The 24,764-nt window shown below is 33.2% G+C and overlaps 1 protein-coding gene across 1 annotated transcript in view; it reads left to right on the forward strand.

The window, feature by feature from the left end:
* The window catches only part of LOC130892293 (intermembrane lipid transfer protein VPS13A-like), a 52,607-nt gene that overhangs the window by 13,212 nt on the left and 14,631 nt on the right, over positions 1-24,764 (forward strand). The window contains exons 10-23 of the mRNA XM_057797647.1: positions 690-962; positions 1,801-1,933; positions 1,979-2,215; positions 2,282-2,424; positions 2,498-2,801; positions 3,169-3,348; positions 3,505-3,694; positions 4,691-4,818; positions 5,609-5,840; positions 6,360-6,648; positions 10,724-12,027; positions 21,431-21,839; positions 22,613-22,901; positions 23,132-23,334. Of these exons, the coding sequence (XP_057653630.1) occupies positions 690-962; positions 1,801-1,933; positions 1,979-2,215; positions 2,282-2,424; positions 2,498-2,801; positions 3,169-3,348; positions 3,505-3,694; positions 4,691-4,818; positions 5,609-5,840; positions 6,360-6,648; positions 10,724-12,027; positions 21,431-21,839; positions 22,613-22,901; positions 23,132-23,334 (4,314 nt within the window). The remainder of the gene's footprint in view (positions 1-689; positions 963-1,800; positions 1,934-1,978; positions 2,216-2,281; positions 2,425-2,497; positions 2,802-3,168; positions 3,349-3,504; positions 3,695-4,690; positions 4,819-5,608; positions 5,841-6,359; positions 6,649-10,723; positions 12,028-21,430; positions 21,840-22,612; positions 22,902-23,131; positions 23,335-24,764) is intronic.

Below are 24,764 nucleotides of genomic sequence, written 5' to 3' on the forward strand. Positions count from 1 at the left end.
ATCAAATAGAATCTGGCCGAGAATCAATGGAAAAAAAAAGGAAAAAACACGAAGCATTCAATCCAGAAGACTTTAGGAATGATGACTGAACATTGTTTTGTTGGTACAAGACAATAACCGTGGAAAAATATCGAGATTTTGTCCTGTTTTGTTGAAAAAACAACGTGGAATTCTAAGATCCTCTAGGTACCTGGAAACTATGAAGTAGAAACTGATTGAGGTTAGAAAAACCGAGAAAAAACATCCGGATATTGATCAAATAGAATCTGGCCGAGAATCAATGGAAAAAAAAGGAAAAAACACGAAGCATTCAATCCAGAAGACTTTAGGAATGATGACTGAACATTGTTTTGTTGGTACAAGACAATAACCGTGGAAAAATATCGAGATTTTGTCTTGTTTTGTTGAAAAAACAACGTGGAATTCTAAGTGTACGGAATAGAAAAATTAGACAAATAAAAAGTAAAAAAACTGGGTTTTCGTTGTATATTTTATTCCTTTAGTGGTCAAGTATATCGGATCGCCCGGTATATCTTAGTGAATTTTGTAGTAAAACATCTCTGGTTACATTTGGAGATGTATTACCGAGGAAAGGATCCTGTTCAACCTTTCCCGATCGATTATTTTCATCATTTTTAAACATTCATTGTCCTACGTCGCATAACCTCAAAATTTTCCTTTTTTTCTAGTTACAAATTCAATGTTACAATTCCAAATTTCAAAATAAATATTTCCGAAAGGAAAGTTTTGCTGTTGCTGAAATTCTTCAACATTGATAACATCACAATAAACGTTACGCGAGAAGAAGTCGAACCGAAACATCACGCCAACGATAAAATAAAAAACATTCATAGTAATCCTTATTTAAAAAGGATCCAAGGAAGCATACAAATCCCGAACAGCTATGTGAGGTATAAGAGGTATAAAGTGGAAGCTTCTCGTAAAGAAAAAATCCAAAAAGAGTAAGTTTCAACGCCTTATTGTCTTTTTTATAAAACGGCGCAATTATAGACACTTCGCATTCACCAATTTTTTGATTTTTTAAATTTTTCATTCGCTACGCGGTTATTGAACCTTATTTTCCTATAAATTCATCACTTTTTCGAGTTTCCACGTTACAACAAACTATCTGAAGGTCGGCGCGGCTCGTGTCCAACGGTTAATAATCCGTAACTTTTACAGGGACAACCTGTACAACCTAAAGATAGCAAAAATGATATTTTCAATGGATTCGATAAAATTTATGGTTTAAGAGATTTTCAAGGAAACCGTTCGCTATAAAGAAACATTCTTAACAAAATTATCATAAATTGTAATTATTTAAGGCAATTTACCTTTCATACTAAGTTGAATCCTTGAGATTTTCAAGAGCCTCAAATTATGGCACAAAATTTCCAACAAAAAAATCTCTGCAATCATTTAACTGAAAAATATCGATCAGGCCTTTTGAATTAAACCTTTTGTCTTATTATGACATGATTCCTAACCAGCCGAAGAGAAAGAAACTTCGGTGGATCAATTATGCTGTCCTGTTCGACTCACGGTCAGCTGCAGCGACCCTGCAGGCCCCATGGAGGCTTTTCCTCAACTTCTAGGTTAGAAGCAATGTTTGGAGGTCGAGGTAGGATTCAGGATCGTTAAGCCCTTGGTAGCCTTTGCCCACTTTCTTCCCTTCTCAGATTAAGCCCGTCAAAATGGGCACCGGCCCCACCTAATAGCCCTCTTCGAGTCCCATGACAAAGACCAAGTTCCACTGGCTCTTTGAGCATTTTTACCATATAAATTTGATGAAAATTTCAGCAACAACAGATCAAGAAGTTATCAAAGCGATATGAACGAAGCTTGGGCGAGGTGTGTGGATTTACCTGGTCTTGAAGATAACATATCACCAAATAATAATATAAAAATTTTGTACGGCTTCGTTATAAACGAGGTAGGCTTTATTAAACAGTGTTGCCAATATTTAAGATTGTCATAGTTTTCAGTAACGTTTTCAAGATCTAGCGACAGTACAGATAGACAATATTTGATGTTGCGCTTGGGATATTTAACAATGGACGTGGCTTTGATGACTTACGGACCCGCTTATCAAATAACTTTGAATTCGATTATTCTAACAGATAAATTACATACGACACCTAGCGGACAATATCTGGAACTACTATTTAGTCCTATTTCTTGCAATCAGGACGTTACCACAATTTTGTATAGGAAGGTGAGGGTGTTATTAGTATTAATGATGAACTATGTGAAGTTAGTTACGAAAAATCCCAAATTTTAGGTGAGTGCGAGGTGTCCAGACTTTTGGACGCACTTTCATGGAGTGGAAACATCATTGGTGGCCAATTTGGGATCTATAAATATTCTTCTTCATCAAGAAGCTGTTCGTACCGCGTTCCAATATTCAAAATATATCAGCAATAAGTAAGAAAACCATATAATTATCTCCCAGACTATATTCTATTCATCTACTGGGCCAAAAACTGTTTATTTCTAGGATACGATCACAAACATCGCCGTTCTTGAAACAAGTTTTGGGATCATTGTTGAAAAAAATCAAAACGATTTTACACTCAAAAACGGATATTCCAGTACCGCCAGGATCTATAAAATTCTCTCATTCGGCAAGATTGGCGGATCTTAACGTTACCGTTTGCGATTCTGACTTTGATATTGTTAATATTCAACTTTCCGGATTGGAATTGGACTTTTTATTCCGCGCCAATGAACGTTTCGTATTTAGATCGTTCCTCAGTAATATCACAGTGGAACATTTATCAGACATCACTTTGTATTCGAAGGTATGTATAAATTTTTCAAGTTTGAAGACGCCACGTTGTTTAGTATTTGTTTGGCAGCCATCAATAGTGAAGGTTTTTAGTGAATTTGTAAACATTGGTCTGTATGAGACTGCTCCTTCATCCATCACTTAACACCCAAAACAAAAGAATAATCAAAATAATGACAAAAACCGTTCCATCTGTAGGCAAGTTAATGGAGTCAGGAAATAGTTTTTTTCATCATTATATACTTGCTCTGCAATTAGTAAAACGGCAATTTTAAGCTTGTGAGAATTTATTTTTTGTCAACTTTATCAAGTTATTGAATATATAAATGTATTTATATCTGTTTATTATTGTTAAAGTCTCAAATTTCAATTACTTTTAGGTTTTATATACCGACGAAGATAAAGTATTTGATATAAAATATGTGAGAAACTCTTCGAAACTTGGATACAATAATGACATTTCTCCAAACATCGATGAATCTTTTATAGATGGAAGTTTCAAATTTCAACTAGGCAGAATTCATTTCACTTTCCTTTACAAGTTGATTGTACAATTGCAAGTCAGTACAATTTCTTTAATTCCCCGTTAATAAATGCCGATTCATAAACTTGACTATCTGTTTATGAATCGGCCATAACGTTTCATAATTTATACCATATATTATAAAAAATTAATTATGATTGTTTGATTTGCAACTGTTTTTTTTAATTTTTAGCGATTTGTTACAAATTTAGAAGCATTACCATTTATTGAGAATTTATTTGAGAAAATCAATATTTTCGTTATTGGTATCACAAAAACTTTAAAACCAAATACGAAAATCAATTTAGATATCAACGTTAGTGGTCCTGTTTTACTATTTCCACAAAAATCGTCTTCACCGAATGTTTTAATTGTAGACACAGGTAACTTATAATTCTTACAATATCAGTTACATACCTATATTCCTATATTTTATCGTTTTTTTATACTTTTACTTTATTTTTGTCATACTTAAAATTGTATTAACAAAAAATGAAACACTTGTACACTTTTAATAATAATATTATTACATTTATTGAACTAAATAAACCGAAAATATGAGGTTAAGACCTAGTAAACAACAAGACTTTTCGGAAACATGATCGGGTGAACCCAATCATAATCTAAATGTTCGGGAACGAATATGGATCAAGTTCATTGTTGTTCGGGTCGTAGTTATATTCTATGATCCTTTCCTTTCTAGATCGGTGGGTAAATGTCTATGGTTTTTTGAGGTTATTTATTCCCCTTAAATTGCTGTCTACTATAAATGATTTTATTATATATTATTAATATGAAACATCGTCATTGATAGGTTACTGAGGTTTGCGGTGTTTATACTTCCGCATTTCAGCTTAAAAATAGCTTATTAGTTTCAACTTTTCAAATTCAAAATCCGCAAGAGAGAATAAATCTGTAATAATTGCTCAATAACAAATATTGGAAGAATTAACGCGCAAAAAAGTGATAAAAATCAAAAGTTCTTGTATATCATGTTTTAAATTGAACGTGGCGTTCAGAAACTTTGATCTAAATCTCGTTCTAGGCTAGGATCATCAATCAACTGATAGGTGACGTGACGTTCCGTGTCAGTAATATCACAATAACTAAAAATATATACGAGACCTACAAGTTAGGCAATACACAATACTACCACGTTTCATTTTTAAATGTGCTTTAGTTTAACCATTCCTGGAAGAATGCGTCTTTGACATGAAGTTTATTAGTCCACATCCCTTTAACATCAAAAATAAAAGAAAATGGACATGATCAATACATATAGTTGAACTTTTCATATGTATTACTTTTCCTTTTACAATTTTTTGTATGGTGTTATGCAGTAAATCATTCATTTTATATTAGAAATGGAAAAATTTTAGGTCAATTGAAGATTGAGAATTTTTTCAAAGATTATCCTCAAGAGATAACCGAAAATATATTGGTAAAACTTAAAGACGTCATGGCATCAAGAGGGGTTATGTCTTTAACGTCAACATTAGAAACGCAGGTAATATTGTTGGTGCATGAGTTTTTAGCTCATAATTAAACTCTAAATAAATGAAATATACAAAAACATTCTATTTTGTCTGTCAAATCGATCCAGTGTTGCCAGACTTTTTTGACGACTTTCCTTTGATGAAAAATGGTAGCAAGTTAATTTGGTGGACTGGCTGATAAAATATTCTAAAAATGCTATTTTGAAAATTTTTTATTGTTAAAATAAAGCTAACAAAAAATTCATTTTATAATAAAGAAAATGATGTTTCGTATTTTATTCAATAAAAATGATTGATCAATTTCAATAAACATCAAGTTTGTAGGTGAAATTATTGGAATAATATATGTAGTTTTAATTAGAATTCCACAAATTTCGGATAAAACCTTCAATACGTCAGTAATGAAAAATTTTAGCTCAAAATCAGATTATAGAAGAAAAGCCTTCAAGTCTGGCAACACTGAATAATTGCCAGTTAGTTTAACTGTCTTCTTTTTTATTTATCACTTGGTTGCTAACGTCAACACACAGGTCCGGCACGGCTTTTCGGGCCTTTGAGATATTTGTTTTATAAAATTAAATTAAACATACCTCATATATTTTAACCAATAATATTCATTTAGATACAGAAAACTATCCAATTTCAATTATATGTTTCTTATTTCAAGAATAATTAATATATTATTTTCTTATTATGATACTGTTAATATTAAATTTTTTGCTATTCGAAATTATCGATATTATGTTCTAGAAATTGAGATAAACGAATTTTTCATTTTGATTAGTTTTGTTTTATTACTAGGAAACGCTTATAGAACCAGTCAATCTTAACATGGACATCAAAAGATACACGAACTCGAAAAATCCTCAAAGCACGTGGGAAATCGATGGGATAATAGATTCTATACACGTGACATTAGGCCAAAGGGATATAATTACAATGATTTCCATTTTTACCGACAATATAGGAGAGGGAAAAATTCTTGACTTATTTCCAACACCAGTGAAATCTCCAACGGATATTCTAGGTTTAGGTAACAAATATGACATTTCAAATCAAATTCATTTCGAAAATGTGTAAAATTATAAGAAACTATAGACAAAATATAAAACAATGTTTTTATAAACTGATTCATATCATACAGAAACAATGATGGTCTCAGAAGTATTTGGCCTGACCTAGAGATGGCGGTAGCTTCGCGATCCAAATAACTAAAAAAAAGATGAAACTGTTATATTTTAATTCACACACGTTATTAACTTTATTCTCGTTCTATACTTTTAGAAATTAATATTTTTAGAAATTCGTATTTTTGACACATCTTAGATCAGCTTATTAAAATTTGTTGCTAATATTCCGAATCCTTTCGTGATACATACTTATAAGTTATATTTGATTGGAACGAAGTGCCACAAGCTGACGTCGCCCACCTCTAGTCGTGGATGCCTAGACTCGAACAGGATTGTATTTAGCTACGGAGTCGTCAAACACAATATTAATTTATTTTTGATTATATGTAATAAAATGTTATAAATATTACTAATTATTTTAGGCTCTGATGAAACTGTAAGGAATTTAGAAGCTTTTTTCTGCGAATCGAAACAAAAATGTATCACCGCTAAATGTTGTATAGAAGAAATAAAATTGTTATTATTTTTCGATTCGGGAGAATTGCTTAGTTCCCCTATAAGAGATTTGAACCACGGACTTTGCAAATTGGAAATTATAGACATAGACGTTTCCATTTCTATATATAACGATAAAAGTTTAGATGGCAAATTATCTATAGATACGATGTACATTGAAGAAATCGGTCCTGATGTCAATGGTGCCGATAAAACGTAAGTTGAAATGATAAATTTCGTGTTGTGTTTTCGCATGCGCGTTGTCCTAACTTCCTACCTACCAGGTGCAAAAAAATTTTTGCTTAAAAGTAAAACTATTAAGTAAAAAACCCAAATATTTAAAAAAAAATTCGACATTCTTGTATAAAAAACTCAATATTTCCGAAGCCACTCGAAATATCGATGTCTTTTTGACATAAAACAATTGAGAATACGTATATTTAGGTCACTGTGTATTTCTGATTCGCCCTCTTCCATATTCGTAAGAGATATACAGGGTGAAAGCTGGAAAAATTAGTTTATGAAATATAACACTGTATAAATTTATAGTATCCACAGTTATGGAATGGCAACGTTGTAATATAGAAAAATCTGAAGAGAAACTTCGATACTATCATAAAAAAAATACAACAGCCCTTTTGTGTACATAAAAAGCGAGTTACACAACATAGACTTATAATTTTTTGAAATACTTCGAATGGGGATCCCTTTGTTCTGAAAATTGGAAAAAAACTGTTCCAGATTTCGCTAAATTTCTGTAAAAAGAGGTTTTTTGATACGAGGAGCTCGAAAATGATATCAGTTTCTCGAAAAAAAAATTATTACCGGCGGAAAATTGAGGGAAAATCATGAAACTCAATTTCCCAGAAAACTATACATTTTATCCTGAAACTAACATGATTTTTTAATTTTTCGGACAAAAATACCCAATATTCCATGGTTTTTGACATAATTCCGATATAAAAATGATTATTCAACAATTATCTCGAAAAATCCACAAATTTGAAAAAAAATTTACATGCTCGTATAAAAAGTTCCATATCTCGGAATCCATATGAGATATCGATTCATTTTTGACATGAATCAATTGAGAAAACGTGTGCCTAAGTGACTCTTTTTATTATATCCTTTCAATTTCCTTTTTTTTTGAGATATATACAGGGTTAAAGTTGAAATAAAATATTTCGTAATATAACGCTGTATAAATTTATAGTATCCACAGTTATGGAACGGCAACGTTGTAGTATAGAAAAATCTGAAGAGAAACTTCGATACTATCATAAAAAAAATACAACAGCCCTTTTGTGTACATAAAAAGCGAGTTACACAACATAGACTTATAATTTTTTGAAATACTTCGAATGGGGATCCCTTTGTTCTGAAAATTGGAAAAAAACTGTTCCAGATTTCGCTAAATTTCTGTAAAAAGAGGTTTTTTGATACGAGGAGCTCGAAAATGATATCAGTTTCTCGAAAAAAAAATTATTACCGGCGGAAAATTGAGGGAAAATCATGAAAACTCAATTTCCCAGAAAACTATACATTTAATCCGGAAACTAATATGATTTTTAAATTTTTCGGACTAAAATACATAATATTCCATGGTTTTTGGCTTAATTCCGATATAAAAATTATTATTCAACAATTATCTCGAAAAATCCACAAATTTGAAAAAAAATTTACATGCTCGTATAAAAAGTTCCATATCTCGGAATCCATATGAGATATCGATTCATTTTTGACATGAATCAATTGAGAAAACGTGTGCCTAAGTGACTCTTTTTATTATATCCTTTCAATTACCTTTTTTTTTGAGATATATACAGGGTTAAAGTTGAAATAAAATATTTCGTAAAATAACGCTGTATAAATTTATAGTATCCACAGTTATGGAACGGCAACGTTGTAATATAGAAAAATCTGAAGAGAAACTTCGATACTATCATAAAAAAAATACAACAGCCCTTTTGTGTACATAAAAAGCGAGTTACACAACATAGACTTATAATTTTTTGAAATACTTCGAATGGGGATCCCTTTGTTCTGAAAATTGGAAAAAAACTGTTCCAGATTTCGCTAAATTTCTGTAAAAAGAGGTTTTTTGATACGAGGAGCTCGAAAATGATATCAGTTTCTCGAAAAAAAAATTATTACCGGCGGAAAATTGAGGGAAAATCATGAAACTCAATTTCCCAGAAAACTATACATTTTATCCTGAAACTAACATGATTTTTTAATTTTTCGGACAAAAATACCCAATATTCCATGGTTTTTGACATAATTCCGATATAAAAATGATTATTCAACAATTATCTCGAAAAATCCACAAATTTGAAAAAAAATTTACATGCTCGTATAAAAAGTTCCATATCTCGGAATCCATATGAGATATCGATTCATTTTTGACATGAATCAATTGAGAAAACGTGTGCCTAAGTGACTCTTTTTATTATATCCTTTCAATTTCCTTTTTTTTTGAGATATATACAGGGTTAAAGTTGAAATAAAATATTTCGTAATATAACGCTGTATAAATTTATAGTATCCACAGTTATGGAACGGCAACGTTGTAATATAGAAAAATCTGAAGAGAAACTTCGATACTATCATAAAAAAAATACAACAGCCCTTTTTTGTACATAAAAAGCGAGTTACACAACATAGACTTATAATTTTTTGAAATACTTCGAATGGGGATCCCTTTGTTCTGAAAATTGGAAAAAAACTGTTCCAGATTTCGCTAAATTTCTGTAAAAAGAGGTTTTTTGATACGAGGAGCTCGAAAATGATATCAGTTTCTCGAAAAAAAAATTATTACCGGCGGAAAATTGAGGGAAAATCATGAAAACTCAATTTCCCAGAAAACTATACATTTAATCCGGAAACTAATATGATTTTTAAATTTTTCGGACTAAAATACATAATATTCCATGGTTTTTGGCTTAATTCCGATATAAAAATTATTATTCAACAATTATCTCGAAAAATCCACAAATTTGAAAAAAAATTTACATGCTCGTATAAAAAGTTCCATATCTCGGAATCCATATGAGATATCGATTCATTTTTGACATGAATCAATTGAGAAAACGTGTGCCTAAGTGACTCTTTTTATTATATCCTTTCAATTACCTTTTTTTTTGAGATATATACAGGGTTAAAGTTGAAATAAAATATTTCGTAAAATAACGCTGTATAAATTTATAGTATCCACAGTTATGGAACGGCAACGTTGTAATATAGAAAAATCTGAAGAGAAACTTCGATACTATCATAAAAAAAATACAACAGCCCTTTTTTGTACATAAAAAGCGAGTTACACAACATAGACTTATAATTTTTTGAAATACTTCGAATGGGGATCCCTTTGTTCTGAAAATTGGAAAAAAACTGTTCCAGATTTCGCTAAATTTCTGTAAAAAGAGGTTTTTTGATACGAGGAGCTCGAAAATGATATCAGTTTCTCGAAAAAAAAATTATTACCGGCGGAAAATTGAGGGAAAATCATGAAAACTCAATTTCCCAGAAAACTATACATTTAATCCGGAAACTAATATGATTTTTAAATTTTTCGGACTAAAATACATAATATTCCATGGTTTTTGGCTTAATTCCGATATAAAAATTATTATTCAACAATTATCTCGAAAAATCCACAAATTTGAAAAAAAATTTACATGCTCGTATAAAAAGTTCCATATCTCGGAATCCATATGAGATATCGATTCATTTTTGACATGAATCAATTGAGAAAACGTGTGCCTAAGTGACTCTTTTTATTATATCCTTTCAATTACCTTTTTTTTTGAGATATATACAGGGTTAAAGTTGAAATAAAATATTTCGTAAAATAACGCTGTATAAATTTATAGTATCCACAGTTATGGAACGGCAACGTTGTAATATAGAAAAATCTGAAGAGAAACTTCGATACTATCATAAAAAAAATACAACAGCCCTTTTTTGTACATAAAAAGCGAGTTACACAACATAGAGCTAGAATTTATGAAATACTTCGAAGGGGACCCCTTTTGTTTTGGAATTGGAAAAAAATTGTTCTAGATTTATGTAAAGAGGAGTTTTTTGATACGAGGAGTTCGAAAATGATATCAGTTGCTCAGAAAAAAAAATATCAACGGCGGAAACTTGGAAAAAATTCATGAAAAAACGATTTTCCTGTAAACCACACATTTTATCCTTAAACTAATATCATTTTTGAATTTCTTCGACTTTTCAAAATGCTTAAATCGAATGGCGATCGTAGATGAAATATATTTTATCTCAATTACAGAATTCTGCAGTCTCCTACCGACGACAATAAAAATAATAATTGCAATATCACCGTTAACAAACCACCGATCGTCGATGTGACTTTTCACGAAAACAAAACTAGAGATAAATCAGCGGACGTGATAATCGGCAAATTGAGTTTGAGTCTATCGATACCGTTCTCGGAAAAACTGGCACTTTTCATAATCGAGTGCATACCCAAAGAAACGGCAGACGCCGGTATAGTAAATCCGGGTTACGAAGCCGAAACGTACCCCGCTCCAACAACCAAAAGTCCCAAGACAAGCCTTACTCTATCAATAAGAATTAATAAACCAGAGCTTATATTTTTGGTAGAAACCACTTCGAATAAAAAGAGATATTTTATAACAAAAAGCGAAATATTAATAGATTATTCCAGACATTCCAATATATTGAATTTAATTACGTCTCTATCCGGTCTACACAGTTCGTTCTACGACTTGAACGAATATTCGGAAGAACCTTACGTGATATTGCGTCAATGCGATGTCGAATTATGTAAATCGTATTCGAACGATACAGGGGAGAAAATAACTTTGGCCATATCGTCCATATATTTAAAGTTATGCGGCGAAGTGGTGCATTCGTTCAACGATATACTCAACGATATAATAGAACATTTCAAAATACCCGAAGTGGAAGTACCGAAAAGTGAAAAAAACCTCAAAAATACCGAACGTGATCTATGGGAACCGAAAAAACTGACGGATTTCATCACAACCGATACCGATAACGACGATATTAAAACAGACAATACGATATTCGTACACGAAATTTTACTAGTACCGAAATTCGAAGTAGTAGTTTTGTTAGAGTTGGAGCAAGTTCGAGTTTTAATAGCGAAAATAACGGTGGAACTTACGTTGTACGATTGGTCGTCTATATTGAATTGCACTTGCGAAATTACTTTGCAAGCCAATTATTTCAACGAGAACGTACAAAGTTGGGAGCCGATCATCGAACCCATAACAATAGACGAGAAAGAATACAAACCGTGGGAAGTGGTTATAAAAATATTTCAAGATAAATCCATGCCGATGTTGGACGATACGGAATATAAGCCTAGAACTAAGGCTATCCGTAAGAAAAATAGCAGATCTGTTACTACGACCGAAGACGAAGATTCCGGCGAAGATATGATATATTTGGAACCGTTGAATACTACTTATAATGGTAACAGACGGGTTAAAACAAGTCTTTCTACGTTTCTTGAAGATTCCGATTCGGAAAATGAGGATGGCGCCATAGAAAGACTAGCCGCTGCTATTTCGGATCTTTTTACAGGTAAATTGACGGATTATGCGAAATTCTCGTCTTTTTCCCGATTTTTAAGGCTCCTTGACACCCTGCTGCCATATTTTATTCGATAATTATGAAATAAATCAAAGTAATGCTTGGCGTTGACCTGTTTATAATTTGTTGCTAGCGGGTTGATAGTCATGGAATGCTTTTTGCAGTTTAATTATAGAAATACGTTAGTTTAGCGTTTTCGAGGTAGCGGAATCCATTTATCTATGTTCCTGATGTCGCAAAGTAGTAATTTCGGTTTTATCAATAATTGAATTAGTTAACTTGCGGCTTTTTAAACTTGATTCATGAATTACATGAAACTGCAGCTCCTCTTAATGATAAAAACACGTTAATTTAGCGTTTTCGAGGTAGCAGAATCCATTTATCTATGTTTCAGATGTCGCAAAGTAGTATTTTCGGTTTTATAAATAATTGTATTGGTTAACTTGCGGCTTTTTAAACTTGATTCATGAATTACATGAAACTGCAGCTCCTCTTAATGATAAAAACACGTTAATTTAGCGTTTTCGAGGTAGCAGAATCCATTTATCTATGTTTCAGATGTCGCAAAGTAGTATTTTCGGTTTTATCAATAATTGAATTAGTTAACTTGCGGCTTTTTAAACTGATTTCATGAATTACATGAAACTGCAGCTCCTCTCAATGATAAAACACGCTAATTTAGCATTTTCGAGGTAGCAGAATCCATTTATCTATGTTCCTGATGTCGCAAAGTAGTAATTTCGGTTTTATCAATAATTGAATTAGTTAACTTGCGGCTTTTTAAACTGATTTCATGAATTACATGAAACTGCAGCTCCTCTCAATGATAAAACACGCTAATTTAGCATTTTCGAGGTAGCGGAATCCATTTATCTATGTTCCTGATGTCGCAAAGTAGTATTTTCGGTTTTATAAATAATTGTATTGGTTAACTTGCGGCTTTTTAAACTTGATTCATGAATTACATGAAACTGCAGCTCCTCTTAATGATAAAAACCCGTTAATTTAGCGTTTTCGAGGTAGCAGAATCCATTTATCTATGTTCCTGATGTCGCAAAGTAGTATTTTCGGTTTTATAAATAATTGTATTGGTTAACTTGCGGCTTTTTAAACTTGATTCATGAATTACATGAAACTGCAGCTCCTCTCAATGATAAAAACACGTTAATTTAGCGTTTTCGAGGTAGCGGAATCCATTTATCTATGTTCCAAATGTCGCAAAGTTGTATTTTAGGTTTTATCAATAATTGAATTAGTTAACTTGCGGCTTTTTAAACTTGATTCATGAATTACATGAAACTGCAGCTCCTCTCAATGATAAAACACGCTAATTTAGCGTTTTCGAGGTAGCAGAATCCATTTATCTATGTTCCTGATGTCGCAAAGTAGTAATTTCGGTTTTATCAATAATTGAATTAGTTAACTTGCGGCTTTTTAAACTTGATTCATGAATTACATGAAACTGCAGCTCCTCTTAATGATAAAAACACGTTAATTTAGCGTTTTCGAGGTAGCAGAATCCATTTATCTATGTTTCAGATGTCGCAAAGTAGTATTTTCGGTTTTATAAATAATTGTATTGGTTAACTTGCGGCTTTTTAAACTTGATTCATGAATTACATGAAACTGCAGCTCCTCTTAATGATAAAAACACGTTAATTTAGCGTTTTCGAGGTAGCAGAATCCATTTATCTATGTTTCAGATGTCGCAAAGTAGTATTTTCGGTTTTATCAATAATTGAATTAGTTAACTTGCGGCTTTTTAAACTGATTTCATGAATTACATGAAACTGCAGCTCCTCTTAATGATAAAACACGTTAATTTAGCGTTTTCGAGGTAGCGGAATCCATTTATCTATGTTCCTGATGTCGCAAAGTAGTAATTTCGGTTTTATCAATAATTGTATTGGTTAACTTGCGGCTTTTTAAACTTGATTCATGAATTACATAAAACTGCAGCTCCTCTCAATGATAAAACACGCTAATTTAGCGTTTTCGAGGTAGCAGAATCCATTTATCTATGTTCCTGATGTCGCAAAGTAGTAATTTCGGTTTTATCAATAATTGAATTAGTTAACTTGCGGCTTTTTAAACTTGATTCATGAATTACATGAAACTGCAGCTCCTCTCAATGATAAAAACACGCTAACTTAGCGTTTTCGAGGTAGCAGAATCCATTTATCTATGTTCCTGATGTCGCAAAGTAGTATTTTCGGTTTTATAAATAATTGTATTGGTTAACTTGCGGCTTTTTAAACTTGATTCATGAATTACATGAAACTGCAGCTCCTCTCAATGATAAAAACACGCTAACTTAGCGTTTTCGAGGTAGCAGAATCCATTTATCTATGTTCCTGATGTCGCAAAGTAGTAATTTCGGTTTTATCAATAATTGAATTAGTTAACTTGCGGCTTTTTAAACTGATTTCATGAATTACATGAAACTGCAGCTCCTCTCAATGATAAAAACACGCTAACTTAGCGTTTTCGAGGTAGCAGAATCCATTTATCTATGTTCCTGATGTCGCAAAGTAGTAATTTCGGTTTTATCAATAATTGAATTAGTTAACTTGCGGCTTTTTAAACTGATTTCATGAATTACATGAAACTGCAGCTCCTCTCAATGATAAAAACACGCTAACTTAGCGTTTTCGAGGTAGCAGAATCCATTTATCTATGTTCCTGATGTCGCAAAGTAGTATTTTCGGTTTTATAAATAATTTTATTGGTTAACTTGCGGCTTTTTAAACTTGATTCATGAATTACATGAAACTGCAGCTCCTCTCAATGATAAAAACACGCTAACTTAGCGTTTTCGAGGTAGCAGAATCCATTTATCTATGTTCCTGATGTCGCAAAGTAGTAATTTCGGTTTTATCAATAATTGAATTAGTTAACTTGCGGCTTTTTAAACTGATTTCATGAATTACATGAAACTGCAGCTCCTCTCAATGATAAAAACACGCTAACTTAGCGTTTTCGAGGTAGCAGAATCCATTTATCTATGTTCCTGATGTCGCAAAGTAGTAATTTCGGTTTTATCAATAATTGAATTAGTTAACTTGCGGCTTTTTAAACTGATTTCATGAATTACATGAAACTGCAGCTCCTCTCAATGATAAAAACACGCTAACTTAGCGTTTTCGAGGTAGCAGAATCCATTTATCTATGTTCCTGATGTCGCAAAGTAGTAATTTAGGTTTTATCAATAATTGAATTAGTTAACTTGCGGCTTTTTAAACTGATTTCATGAATTACATGAAACTGCAGCTCCTCTTAATGATAAAAACACGTTAATTTAGCGTTTTCGAGGTAGCAGAATCCATTTATCTATGTTCCTGATGTCGCAAAGTAGTAATTTCGGTTTTATCAATAATTGTATTGGTTAACTTGCGGCTTTTTAAACTTGATTCATGAATTACATGAAACTGCAGCTCCTCTCAATGATAAAAACACGCTAACTTAGCGTTTTCGAGGTAGCAGAATCCATTTATCTATGTTCCTGATGTCGCAAAGTAGTATTTTCGGTTTTATAAATAATTGTATTGGTTAACTTGCGGCTTTTTAAACTTGATTCATGAATTACATGAAACTGCAGCTCCTCTCAATGATAAAAACACGCTAACTTAGCGTTTTCGAGGTAGCAGAATCCATTTATCTATGTTCCTGATGTCGCAAAGTAGTAATTTCGGTTTTATCAATAATTGAATTAGTTAACTTGCGGCTTTTTAAACTGATTTCATGAATTACATGAAACTGCAGCTCCTCTCAATGATAAAAACACGCTAACTTAGCGTTTTCGAGGTAGCAGAATCCATTTATCTATGTTCCTGATGTCGCAAAGTAGTAATTTCGGTTTTATCAATAATTGAATTAGTTAACTTGCGGCTTTTTAAACTGATTTCATGAATTACATGAAACTGCAGCTCCTCTTAATGATAAAAACACGTTAATTTAGCGTTTTCGAGGTAGCAGAATCCATTTATCTATGTTCCTGATGTCGCAAAGTAGTAATTTCGGTTTTATCAATAATTGTATTGGTTAACTTGCGGCTTTTTAAACTTGATTCATGAATTACATGAAACTGCAGCTCCTCTCAATGATAAAAACACGCTAACTTAGCGTTTTCGAGGTAGCAGAATCCATTTATCTATGTTCCTGATGTCGCAAAGTAGTATTTTCGGTTTTATAAATAATTGTATTGGTTAACTTGCGGCTTTTTAAACTTGATTCATGAATTACATGAAACTGCAGCTCCTCTCAATGATAAAAACACGCTAACTTAGCGTTTTCGAGGTAGCAGAATCCATTTATCTATGTTCCTGATGTCGCAAAGTAGTAATTTCGGTTTTATCAATAATTGAATTAGTTAACTTGCGGCTTTTTAAACTGATTTCATGAATTACATGAAACTGCAGCTCCTCTCAATGATAAAAACACGCTAACTTAGCGTTTTCGAGGTAGCAGAATCCATTTATCTATGTTCCTGATGTCGCAAAGTAGTAATTTCGGTTTTATCAATAATTGAATTAGTTAACTTGCGGCTTTTTAAACTGATTTCATGAATTACATGAAACTGCAGCTCCTCTTAATGATAAAAACACGTTAATTTAGCGTTTTCGAGGTAGCAGAATCCATTTATCTATGTTCCAGATGTCGCAAAGTAGTATTTTCGGTTTTATAAATAATTGAATTGGTTAACTTGCGGCTTTTTAAACTTGATTCATGAATTACATGAAACTGCAGCTCCTCTTAATGATAAAAACACGTTAATTTAGCGTTTTCGAGGTAGCAGAATCCATTTATCTATGTTCCTGATGTCGCAAAGTAGTAATTTCGGTTTTATCAATAATTGTATTGGTTAACTTGCGGCTTTTTAAACTGATTTCATGAATTACATGAAACTGCAGCTCCTCTTAATGATAAAAACACGTTAATTTAGCGTTTTCGAGGTAGCAGAATCCATTTATCTATGTTCCTGATGTCGCAAAGTAGTAATTTCGGTTTTATCAATAATTGTATTGGTTAACTTGCGGCTTTTTAAACTGATTTCATGAATTACATGAAACTGCAGCTCCTCTTAATGATAAAAACACGCTAACTTAGCGTTTTCGAGGTAGCAGAATCCATTTATCTATGTTCCTGATGTCGCAAAGTAGTAATTTAGGTTTTATCAATAATTGAATTAGTTAACTTGCGGCTTTTTAAACTGATTTCATGAATTACATGAAACTGCAGCTCCTCTTAATGATAAAAACACGTTAATTTAGCGTTTTCGAGGTAGCAGAATCCATTTATCTATGTTCCTGATGTCGCAAAGTAGTAATTTCGGTTTTATCAATAATTGTATTGGTTAACTTGCGGCTTTTTAAACTTGATTCATGAATTACATGAAACTGCAGCTCCTCTCAATGATAAAAACACGCTAACTTAGCGTTTTCGAGGTAGCAGAATCCATTTATCTATGTTCCTGATGTCGCAAAGTAGTAATTTCGGTTTTATCAATAATTGAATTAGTTAACTTGCGGCTTTTTAAACTGATTTCATGAATTACATGAAACTGCAGCTCCTCTCAATGATAAAAACACGCTAACTTAGCGTTTTCGAGGTAGCAGAATCCATTTATCTATGTTCCTGATGTCGCAAAGTAGTAATTTCGGTTTTATCAATAATTGAATTAGTTAACTTGCGGCTTTTTAAACTGATTTCATGAATTACATGAAACTGCAGCTCCTCTCAATGATAAAAACACGCTAACTTAGCGTTTTCGAGGTAGCAGAATCCATTTATCTATGTTCCTGATGTCGCAAAGTAGTAATTTAGGTTTTATCAATAATTGAATTAGTTAACTTGCGGCTTTTTAAACTGATTTCATGAATTACATGAAACTGCAGCTCCTCTTAATGATAAAAACACGTTAATTTAGCGTTTTCGAGGTAGCAGAATCCATTTATCTATGTTCCTGATGTCGCAAAGTAGTAATTTCGGTTTTATCAATAATTGTATTGGTTAACTTGCGGCTTTTTAAACTTGATTCATGAATTACATGAAACTGCAGCTCCTCTCAATGATAAAAACACGCTAACTTAGCGTTTTCGAGGTAGCAGAATCCATTTATCTATGTTCCTGATGTCGCAAAGTAGTATTTTCGGTTTTATAAATAATTGTATTGGTTAACTTGCGGCTTTTTAAACTTGATTCATGAATTACATGAAACTGCAGCTCCTCTCAATGATAAAAACACGCTAACTTAGCGTTTTCGAGGTAGCAGAATCCATTTATCTATGTTCCTGATGTCGCAAAGTAGTAATTTCGGTTTTATCAATAATTGAATTAGTTAACTTGCGGCTTTTTAAACTGATTTCATGAATTACATGAAACTGCAGCTCCTCTCAATGATAAAAACACGCTAACTTAGCGTTTTCGAGGTAGCAGAATCCATTTATCTATGTTCCTGATGTCGCAAAGTAGTAATTTCGGTTTTATCAATAATTGAATTAGTTAACTTGCGGCTTTTTAAACTGATTTCATGAATTACATGAAACTGCAGCTCCTCTTAATGATAAAAACACGTTAATTTAGCGTTTTCGAGGTAGCAGAATCCATTTATCTATGTTCCTGATGTCGCAAAGTAGTAATTTCGGTTTTATCAATAATTGTATTGGTTAACTTGCGGCTTTTTAAACTTGATTCATGAATTACATGAAACTGCAGCTCCTCTCAATGATAAAAACACGCTAACTTAGCGTTTTCGAGGTAGCAGAATCCATTTATCTATGTTCCTGATGTCGCAAAGTAGTAATTTAGGTTTTATCAATAATTGAATTAGTTAACTTGCGGCTTTTTAAACTGATTTCATGAATTACATGAAACTGCAGCTCCTCTTAATGATAAAAACACGTTAATTTAGCGTTTTCGAGGTAGCAGAATCCATTTATCTATGTTCCAGATGTCGCAAAGTAGTATTTTCGGTTTTATAAATAATTGAATTGGTTAACTTGCGGCTTTTTAAACTTGATTCATGAATTACATGAAACTGCAGCTCCTCTCAATGATAAAAACACGCTAACTTAGCGTTTTCGAGGTAGCAGAATCCATTTATCTATGTTCCTGATGTCGCAAAGTAGTAATTTCGGTTTTATCAATAATTGAATTAGTTAACTTGCGGCTTTTTAAACTGATTTCATGAATTACATGAAACTGCAGCTCCTCTCAATGATAAAAACACGCTAACTTAGCGTTTTCGAGGTAGCAGAATCCATTTATCTATGTTCCTGATGTCGCAAAGTAGTAATTTCGGTTTTATCAATAATTGAATTAGTTAACTTGCGGCTTTTTAAACTGATTTCATGAATTACATGAAACTGCAGCTCCTCTTAATGATAAAAACACGTTAATTTAGCGTTTTCGAGGTAGCAGAATCCATTTATCTATGTTCCAGATGTCGCAAAGTAGTATTTTCGGTTTTATAAATAATTGAATTGGTTAACTTGCGGCTTTTTAAACTTGATTCATGAATTACATGAAACTGCAGCTCCTCTTAATGATAAAAACACGTTAATTTAGCGTTTTCGAGGTAGCAGAATCCATTTATCTATGTTCCTGATGTCGCAAAGTAGTAATTTCGGTTTTATCAATAATTGTATTGGTTAACTTGCGGCTTTTTAAACTGATTTCATGAATTACATGAAACTGCAGCTCCTCTTAATGATAAAAACACGTTAATTTAGCGTTTTCGAGGTAGCAGAATCCATTTATCTATGTTCCAGATGTCGCAAAGTTGTATTTTAGGTTTTATCAATAATTGAATTAGTTAACTTGCGGCTTTTTAAACTGATTTCATGAATTACATGAAACTGCAGCTCCTCTTAATGATAAAAACACGTTAATTTAGCGTTTTCGAGGTAGCAGAATCCATTTATCTATGTTCCTGATGTCGCAAAGTAGTAATTTCGGTTTTATCAATAATTGTATTGGTTAACTTGCGGCTTTTTAAACTGATTTCATGAATTACATGAAACTGCAGCTCCTCTTAATGATAAAAACACGCTAACTTAGCGTTTTCGAGGTAGCAGAATCCATTTATCTATGTTCCTGATGTCGCAAAGTAGTAATTTCGGTTTTATCAATAATTGAATTAGTTAACTTGCGGCTTTTTAAACTGATTTCATGAATTACATGAAACTGCAGCTCCTCTTAATGATAAAAACCCGTTAATTTAGCGTTTTCGAGGTAGCAGAATCCATTTATCTATGTTCCTGATGTCGCAAAGTAGTATTTTCGGTTTTATAAATAATTGAATTGGTTAACTTGCGGCTTTTTAAACTTGATTCATGAATTACATGAAACTGCAGCTCCTCTTAATGATAAAAACACGATAATTTAGCGTTTTCGAGGTAGCAGAATCCATTTATCTATGTTCCAGATGTCGCAAAGTAGTATTTTCGGTTTTATAAATAATTGTATTGGTTAACTTGCGGCTTTTTAAACTTGATTCATGAATTACATGAAACTGCAGCTCCTCTCAATGATGAAAACACGATAATTTAGCGTTTTCGAGGTAGCAGAATCCATTTATCTATGTTCCAAATGTCGCAAAGTTGTATTTTCGGTTCCACCAAACATTGATTCAACCAATTCAAGAATTCCCAGATGTCGTAAATTATTACTCCGGTTTTAGCACTAATAGATCGGTTGTACTTTGATTTTTCAACTGGATTTATGAATTATAAGAAATTGCAGTTCCTCTAGGTTCTAAAAACATCATCCTAATTGAATCCAAAGTAAATCTAACCTAACTTAACCTAAAAACGTATCATTTCCTTGGTTTGCTCAACAACATCAATAGACAGTTGCCAATACGAATGTAAATAAAAGTCGATATAATAATAATGAACAATCAAATTCGAATTTTTCTTATTTTACGCCTTTCTCCTCTTCCCTCAACCCCCCATCTTCTGTTAATAAGCCTTCCAAAATAAAACCTTCCGTTCAATATGAAAAATTCAGTTCCAAAAGCCAAACCCGAAGTCATCTGAGATAAATGGAATTTCTGATTACGTAAACGCTAAACTAACCCGTTTATGTCACACAGTATTTCCGGGAAAGCTGCAAGAAACCTTCTAGAATTGCCAAGATATAACTGGACGTCCAAACTTTCAGTTTTGCGCCCTTTTTGACGAACAGCAGCATTCCATTCTCAGATCTCTATGTCCTACCACATCTTAAAGTTGGTCATACTCCAATTTTCGTTTTCCTGTTCTTCAGAAGTCCATTTTTACATCACTGACCTTTCTTTACTCTTCTTTATTGTCTTTTTTGTTGAATCTTCTTTTGCGGCAACATCTTTTTACCATTATTCTTAACTCCGATTCGTGAAACTTCAACTTTCAAGGGGATTGGAACGAAATCGAAGACAGCGATTGCGGTCATTCTAGCGAAGGCGAAGATGACGAAGAAAATCCGAAACCGAAAGAAAAACGAAATATGATTTTCAACAAGTCCTACTACATCCTTTTAGACGCCAAAGAAACTTTAAACGTTACGTTGACACCAACTTTTCTCCAAGTAGCTAACGAATTGTTTACGCAATATTCAAATAAAATAATTTCGGTCAAGAATGACAGGAAATTGGTGATTTTGCTGAACGACGTCGGACCAAATACGAAAATTGAATTGTACGAAAAAATTAACGCCGAAGATAACAAGCTGATATGTACGAAGAGATTTGAAAATGAAGATTCCGCCCAGAACAGTCCCACTAATAATATGTATTTGGACGGTAGCTACGATGATAAAGACAGGTAAGTAGGTTCAGATATTTTTCCTTCAATTTAGACAATATTTAGACATACAAAATTTAGACAAAAGCAAGAACAAACCACTAGACTTTTGGCCACCGCGCCATCAAACTCTATTACTCCATATTTTGGACCCTTTTGTTACCTCCTGAGATGTCACATCATCAACGAAGTGAACTGATAGCTGAAGGAGTCTCCCTGGAAGATCGCTGCTGATTCTGGAAGCGAGCCATAGAGATAATAGAGTATCGAATGTCCTGCCTATTCCAGCAAAAGACTATGAAACCTAAAGCGAAATAACTTGGCCTAAACCTCTTCCCAAACAATCTAAAATATATTGAGAGTTAATTACTTGTGTCATAGAGCTGTTGGACACAGATACCTTCACGTGTCCCGATGTCTTTTGAGAAACTGATCAGGCGCTTCGAATTGAACCCTTTGATGTGATTAGGCAGGCTTCACGGTTTAAACCTCGCCCGTGTAAGTGCTGGACACTCATAGATGACTTGGTCTGCGTTTTTATCTTCTTCCCATGCACCTGCACCACTCCGGATCGTCTTAAATACCAGTGTCCAGTGTTTAATCTGATTTCGCGTCTATTTAGTTGGAGCAATTGTTTGGTATGAGACGTACAAGGTCTATCTGTGTGCCCCTTTGCTTGCCTCATGTCTATCTTGAAGTTAAAACGCTTTTAGCTACACCAAAGATGGGTTCCGGGCCCATCGGTGAGTATTAACGTTAAAATTATGCAAATGCATATTTTCGACGATTTTCAGTTGTACAGAAGACGGAAAGGATGATTTCGAAGGTTGTTATGATTTCGATTCGTCGGCCAGTTTGCAATTTCCCGACGAGACAACGCCGCAATTATACGAGAGAATCAATAAAAATTTTTTGAAAATTTTCATACCCAACTTTCAAACTATCCAAACAAATTGTTCTAAACGGAACTGGGAGAAGTTGTTGAAGTTGAATTCTACAAATTCCACGCAGACGTATTATTTGGCGGCTAAACATAGCATAGGAAAAACGGGAAGGAAAATAATAATCAGTTCGCCGTTACAAGTAAGTGTTTATAAGATTTTCGTAATTATCAGTTTCCGCGATATATTATCTGTCGAAATTCTACTGAAATCCAACAAATAGATTTCCAATACTATATATATATATATAAAGAAAACCAACGAAAAGTTATGTAAATATTATGTTATTATATAGTTAATGTCGTTTCCTTTTCCAACTAATCAAGTTTCCATCCGATAACGTATATATTGAGTTTAATAATGAAATTTCAGATAAAAAACGAAACTTGCTTCGCTCTAAGTTTATTATATGAACCTTCGATACTTCAACAATTGAATTTGGAGCCTGTAGGAGATATGACTAATCCTTTTGAAACGACAATGAGAATCGCCGTCCTCGAACCGCAAGAAGAATACAACGTCCCATTATACATAGCCTATCATTGTAAATTGTTCATTCAACCAGTTTACGCGGAGTAAGTAACTTTAACACCATGCAATTTGTCACTGTTAATTCGCCATACACATTTTCAAATCATTGAATAGACATAAGTCAGGCAGCGCTCACGAAAAATCGTCGTAAATCCGGCAACTCTGTCGAAAAAGATTAAAACGAAGTATGCGCGTACTTCAGACAGTTCTGTCTGTGTTATAACAATTCGAGCTCGTCCAGTAGTCGCGTTTTCAACATGAATAACCGATACACGTTATTTTTTACGTCGTATCTACGTACAAAACTACTTTTACCGAATTTCAACAACAATTTCCATCCACCGTTACCAAATCGTTCAATAGTGTAGAAGACGTACCGGAAATTTTGAAAAACGGGCTCTGTTATCGACGCACCACGTTTAGGAAGACCGATATTTGTAACAACTAACGAAAAATCAATATAAATCTGGCAACTCTGTCGAAAAAGATTAAAACGAAGTATGCGCGTACTTCAGACAGTTGTGTCTGTGTTATAACAATTCGAGCTCGTCCAGTAGTCGCGTTTTCAACATGAATAACCGATACACGTTATTTTTTACGTCGTATCTACGTACAAAACTACTTTTACCGAATTTCAACAACAATTTCCATCCACCGTTACCAAATCGTTCAATAGTGTAGAAGACGTACCGGAAATTTTGAAAAACGGGCTCTGTTATCGACGCACCACGTTTAGGAAGACCGGTATTTGTAACAACTAACGAAAAATCGTCGTAAATCCGGCAACTCTGTCGAAAAAGATTAAAACGAAGTATGCGCGTACTTCAGACAGTTGTGTCTGTGTTATGATAATTTCAGCTCGTCCAGTAGTCGCGTTTTCAACATGAATAACCGATACACGTTATTTTTTACGTCGTATCTACGTACAAAACTACTTTTACCGAATTTCAACAACAATTTCCATCCACCGTTACCAAATCGTTCAATAGTGTAGAAGACGTACCGGAAATTTTGAAAAACGGGCTCTGTTATCGACGCACCACGTTTAGAAAAACCTGTATTTGTAACAACTAACGAAAAATCGTCGTAAATCCGGCAACTCTGTCGAAAAAGATTAAAACGAAGCATGCGCGTACTTCAGACAGTTGTGTCTGTGTTATGATAATTTCAGCTCGTCCAGTAGTCGCGTTTTCAACATGAATAACCGATACACGTTATTTTTTACGTCGTATCTACGTACAAAACTACTTTTACCGAATTTCAACAACAATTTCCATCCACCGTTACCAAATCGTTCAATAGTGTAGAAGACGTACCGGAAATTTTGAAAAACGGGCTCTGTTATCGACGCACCACGTTTAGAAAAACCTGTATTTGTAACAACTAACGAAAAATCGTCGTAAATCCGGCAACTCTGTCGAAAAAGATTAAAACGAAGCATGCGCGTACTTCAGACAGTTGTGTCTGTGTTATG

This window comes from Diorhabda carinulata, chromosome 4 (genome assembly GCF_026250575.1).
Source record: "Diorhabda carinulata isolate Delta chromosome 4, icDioCari1.1, whole genome shotgun sequence".
NCBI lineage: Eukaryota > Metazoa > Arthropoda > Insecta > Coleoptera > Chrysomelidae > Diorhabda > Diorhabda carinulata.